Genomic DNA, 5,487 nt, shown 5'->3' with positions numbered 1-5,487 from the left:
ATGACTGTTTCTATTTCTTCAGCATATTGAGGTCTATTTAATTTGCTTATCTGGTCTTGATTTAATTTTGGTAAGTGATATTTATCCAGCAAATTGTCCATTTCCTTTTAAGTTTTTCAATTTTGTGGAGTACAGGTTTTCAAAATATGACCTAATGATTTTCTGGGTTTTCTCCATGTCTGTTGTTAGGTCCCCCTTTTTGTTTCTGATTTTGTTAATTTGCATAGTCTCTCTCTGCCTTTTGGTTAGTTTGGATAAAGAGTAAACACTGTTCTTATAGAAGGTTTCTCAGACAGAATTTATTGTTTATTTTTAAAGAAAAAACCAGATCACTGTCCTTTGACTGCAGGAGAAATAATAGGACCAAGATGTGTCTCTGTGCACCTTCCTTAGCTGCATCATGCTCTGATTGCTTCACAGAATGTCGTCTTCAGACTATTTTTGGCTCTATTTTGTGCGGTTGAGGATAGGCAGTGCTTATTTCCCCAGAGGATTTCATGGCAACGAATGCATTGCAGTTTCTGACCTCACAGGGTGTGGCAGGCAGCAAGGAAAGCGGCCTTGGAAGTCTGGGTTCTGGGTTTGGCTCTGTTGCTTGCTGTGATTCTTTCACCCAGGGAGAAGCTACTTCATTATTTCATATTTACAGAGCTGTTTGAATGGGTAACAAGGAAAAAAGGCACAAAGTTTTCTAGCACCCTTGCATTGCTGCAGGAGTTGAGATGTACCTGAGAGCTGTCAGCACCCTCACTGTAAATAACGCTATGCAGGCAGATAGGTTAGTTGTTGACTCTGACCTGTTAGGTAGTCTCACCTGGGAATGCCAGCTTTGGCATGGGTAACGCTGTTTGATCCAGAATGCTTAGAGTGTGTGATGATGAGTATACCTTTGCCTTGAAAGCTTAAAACATGACCCATTTGGCAGTGTTCATTTATAATGCCTTTATTTTTTAAGGTAAATACAGCAGTCCAGTTAATTTTGGTGGCAGCTTCTTTGGCAGCTCCGGTTTTCAATTATGCTGACAGCATTTATCTTCAGATACTGTGGTAAGCTACATTTAGAATTTCTCTGAGAATATCAGTACAATGGCTTATTGTGACAAGCCTAGAGTGACTTTGTTCTTGAAGTATTAGATGACAAAACTCTGGCCACCCCCTCTTCTCTTCCTTTCAATTCTTTTCCTCTACTACTTTTCCTGGTTTTATTTGCTGTCTTTTTTTCTTTCTAAATGCTCAGTGAGTCCACTTAATGCTACTTGTATGTGCACAGGTATATAGTACTCTCTACTAGAACATGGTAACCTCTAATGAACCATATACCTGAAGGAAACCAATTTTCCTCCCCTCTTCCCCCCAGCAGCTATCAATTGCCAGTAGCATCTCAGAAAGGGGTAGAATTTCATGAGTCCCAACTTTTCTTCATGCAGAGATTTTGGCTGGCTTGTGGCTGTTCTTAATGCATGCCTACAGTCATAGCCACTGTACGTTTATGTGTATAGCGTCACCATCATGTTCAGTAAGTACTGTTTTTGTTGCAAATGCCCACGCTTCTGTCTCTTAAAAATTTTCCCTACTTGCATTATGATCCCTAAGCTTTGGGCATAGGGAATGTGATATAGCTCTTCTGTTTGCAGCTGGGTACTAAACAGACTCTCATAACCAACAGTTTGCCTAACTTTGAACCCTGAAATCTATAATAGCAAATGTTTGCAGTAGTGGCACAAATATTATGGGAATAACCAACTACTTTCTGATTGGATTTAAAACCTTCTCCACATGATGGCACTAAAGCCCGGTTCTGTTAGCAGGACCCCCAAACCATTGCCTGGCTAAGTCATAGACTAAAGGAGAGAACTTAGTACTATCATTCTGCTAAATGGACATAGGATTAGTTGTCCCTAAGTTCCTGTCTTTATACCCATGTGTTAGTGCATCTCCCAACCCTACAGAGAAGATGGTGACTAACACAGCTAGCCGGTGTGCCCTGTCATTCTTTTTGTTTGTTTGTTTGTTTTTTCAAGATAGGGCTTCTCTGTATAACAGCTCTGTCTGTCCAGGAACTCTCTTTGTAGACCAGACTGGCCTCAAACTCACAGAGATCCACCTGCTTCTGCCTGAGTGCGAGGATTACAGGCGTGCGCCACTACCACCTGGCCGTGCGCTATCATTCCTAACCTTACTCTCAGGCATGGAGCATAGAAGTTAGCAGTCAAACGTGGAGGAATGAAGAGTATTGCCGGTGTGTTAAGAATTTTAGAGGAAGAAAAAGTAATAATAGGGATAACTACAGGAAGGAAGTGGCATTTGAGCCATAACTTCAGGTGAGCTGGATCCTCTGCAGACATTTTGGACAGCGGTGCTGAGGATCCATCTTAGTAGAGGGTGTGGTAGGAGGATACCCAGTGAAGCGCTTTGAATCTTATTTGAATGTGCTAATTACTGTTGTGGGGTAATCTTTTTGTGCCTTGTGAAGATGTGTCATTGTGATTGTTTTAGTAAGGAACGGAATGGCCAATAGGTAGGAAAGGATAGGTGGGACTTGTTAGGAGAGAGAGGAACTTTTGGAAGAGGAGGAGAGTGGGATTCACCAGCCAGACACGGAGGGAAGTCGGACATACAGAATAGAGGAAAGGTAAAGAGCCATGTGGCGGAGCGTAGATTAACAGAAACGGGTTAATTTAAGTTTTAAGAACTAGGTTGGAACAAGGCTAAGCTAAGGTCAAGCTTTCATAATTAATAATAAGTCACCGTGTCACTTAGGGCTGGGTGGTCTAAAGGAAGTTTGACAAGAAAGCTTATTTGTGATTATTTGTAAATGTCTTGAAATGTGTCAACTTAAACTTTAAGCTTTCTATATAGACTATCATTATTGATTTTGAACTATATTTTGGTAAGCTTCTAATTATAATTAAAACATGCTTTAGCAGTCTGTAACAAAGGTGGTTGGTTAACCAAAGTAAAGTATGTATCATTTTAAAAATGATACAATCTGAACTTTATTTTCTTACATAAAATGAAAGGTTTATTTTCCTTTGTGTTTTTATTTATTAATGGAGGTTTTCTCTCTCTCAAACTGCATCCATGTATAACTTGGTTCTCCTGTTTTTGCTTCAGGTAATGCAAGGTAATTTAGTTATGTGCCAAGCCATCTAAGTAGGAGCTGTGTAGATTTGCGCCATATTTCTCCAGTCTTTTTACAGTTGTCTCCATTCTGTCTGCATGAAGATGTTTTTGTGGGAGAAAAAGAGAGCACAGAGCACCACGGTTGTAGTAGGAAAGGAGAGTTGCTAGGACTGCTGGTCTGTAGGCCTCGATAATTAGAGACTTTTACTTGGCATCACCAGTTCAGATGTCTTAAAGGAAGTCGTGGATTTAGATTTTTGTAGCTAGACAATTCTGTCACATAGTTCTATTTTCTTAGTCCATCTTTTACATGTGTACTTTATGATTTTTGCTGTTAGTGTTTTTAGATTTGACAGCTGAGTCCCATTTCTCCCCTCCCAAGGTGTTGTACAGCCTTCACTACAGCTGCGTCAGCATACAGTTATTATCACTATGGTCGGAAAACTGTCCAGGTAATAAAGGGCAAGTGAGAGACACCCGGCTCCAGCAGCAAGGAAGCAGCTTGCATCATCGATAGCAGTGCCAGCGAAAGCTACAGGACTTTCCCCATCTTGGTGTTCAGCTTGAGAAAGAACTTGTCAGACAAACCATGTCTTCAAACCGAAGTAATGTACGTTGAAAATAAGCTCTATCATGGGCCTATGCAGAATTTCCAGTGTATTTTTAAATACAAATAAAACTATAATGTAGAATTTTTAATCCTAAGTTTTTGATTAATTCGTGAGATGAATTATTCTAGTTACTGTTTTTTTAAAAATGTTTTTCAAAAACATTGTTGATAGCATTGAAACAGAAAAGCAGGAGGGATTTCCTGAGATTAGGTATATACCCTACACAGCGTGGCTACGCATTTTTATGTTTGAATTTTAAGTCTATATACACATTAACAGTTTATGTGGTTAATACTTGACTGTTTGAAAAGATGAGAATAAACTTAACTGTGGGTAGGGTAAAGGTGTACAGAGACTTAAAATGTACAGAGCTTTGAAAATAAAAAAGATCAAATAAAATAGATGGTATTGGAGTTCATCAGTAGTCTTCCAGCCTCTCAGGTACCAAATAGTTTATGTATTAGGATAACAGGTAACACAGGAGTCAGAAAGGAGAACATGTAATAGGCTTTGCTTCTAAAAGGCGGAGAATTACATCATGCCTCCCCACTACTTCAGATGTGATGTTTGTATGATATTGTAACCTGTACTCATATGTCATGTAAATAATATAAAACTTTATATTTTTTGGAGTCTTTTGTTTTTTTTTTTAAAGCTTTGGAGAATCTTCTATTGTTAACTTAATAAAAGAATAAAAGAGCTGAGGAAAACGTGCCTTCCACTTGGGTTGTTCCGTGGTATATCTTTATGCAGTTGTAGAAGTTTCCCAATCTATGAAGTGCACTAAGATGCAGCACTTCCCCTTACGTGGTAAAAACAACTGGTTCAGGACCATTTGACTTTAAAGACTTGCCACATCTTATGTTTAGGATAGTGGGTGCAGGTAGGGTCAGAAAGCTGGGGGTTCCTCTACATACTGGAAGCCTTTGGTTGACCTTTCTCCTAAGTTTTAGCCTAAGTGTAATGTGGAACCATATAGTAAGACTCTGCTCATTCATTTCCCGGCTACCCAGACCCAAAATAATCACACAGAAACTATATTAATTACAATACTGCTTGGCCAATAGCTTAGGCATATTTCTAGCTAACTCTTATTTGAATTAATCCTTTCTGTTAATCTGTGTATTACTACAAGACTGTGGCTTACCAGTAAGGTTCTGGGTAGCTGTTGACCTTTCTCCTTCAGCAGCTACCTGGTGTTTCTCTGACTCCACCCTCTTTGCTTCTCTTTCTGTGCTTGGAATTCCTGCCTTGCTCTATTCTGCCCTGCCATAGGCCTAAAGCAGCTTCTTTCTTAACCAATGGTAATAAAACATAATCACAGCATACAGAGGGGAATCCCCATCAACTCTCCAGTCAGTTTATTGAACTGTGTTAAAACAGAAGTTAGAGATAACTAACTCAAGCTTCCTTGCATTTTTATTGGTGCAACTCTGTTGCTGGTCCTGGCTTCTCACATCGCCAGGTACCAGATTATCTACTGTGGTGGTTTGAATGAGAATGTCCCAAAGTTTTGGTTGTTTGGATGTTTTGTCACCAGTTAGTGTCACCATTTGGGAGAGATTTAGGGGGTGTGGCCTGGTTGGAAGAAGTGTGTCATACTCCTGAGGTTTCAACGCCATGTGCTGTTTATTCCCAGTTCACTCGCAGCCCCAGGCCTCTGACACAACAGCTCTGCTCAACCAGGAGCCGCCTGGGGACTCTAGCTCTTGGCTGCAAAAGCAACGGCTCCACGCCATGCTTGGTTGGTAGG

The 5,487-nt window shown here is 40.1% G+C and overlaps 1 protein-coding gene across 1 annotated transcript in view; it reads left to right on the top strand.

Moving 5' to 3' along the window:
* Crls1 (cardiolipin synthase 1) overlaps positions 1-4,366 on the top strand; it is a 24,374-nt gene extending 20,008 nt beyond the window's left edge. Inside the window, exons 6-7 of the mRNA XM_050132980.1 lie at positions 956-1,047; positions 3,506-4,366. Of these exons, the coding sequence (XP_049988937.1) occupies positions 956-1,047; positions 3,506-3,593 (180 nt within the window). The 3' untranslated portion in view covers positions 3,594-4,366. The remainder of the gene's footprint in view (positions 1-955; positions 1,048-3,505) is intronic.
* Positions 4,367-5,487: the final 1,121 nt, after the last annotated feature.

This window comes from Alexandromys fortis, unplaced genomic scaffold (assembly GCF_014885135.2).
Source record: "Alexandromys fortis isolate MF-2015 unplaced genomic scaffold, M_Fortis_MF-2015_v1.1 scaffold_6, whole genome shotgun sequence".
NCBI classification, from domain to species: Eukaryota; Metazoa; Chordata; class Mammalia; order Rodentia; family Cricetidae; genus Alexandromys; species Alexandromys fortis.
This window is presented reverse-complemented; position numbering and strand designations above follow the sequence as displayed.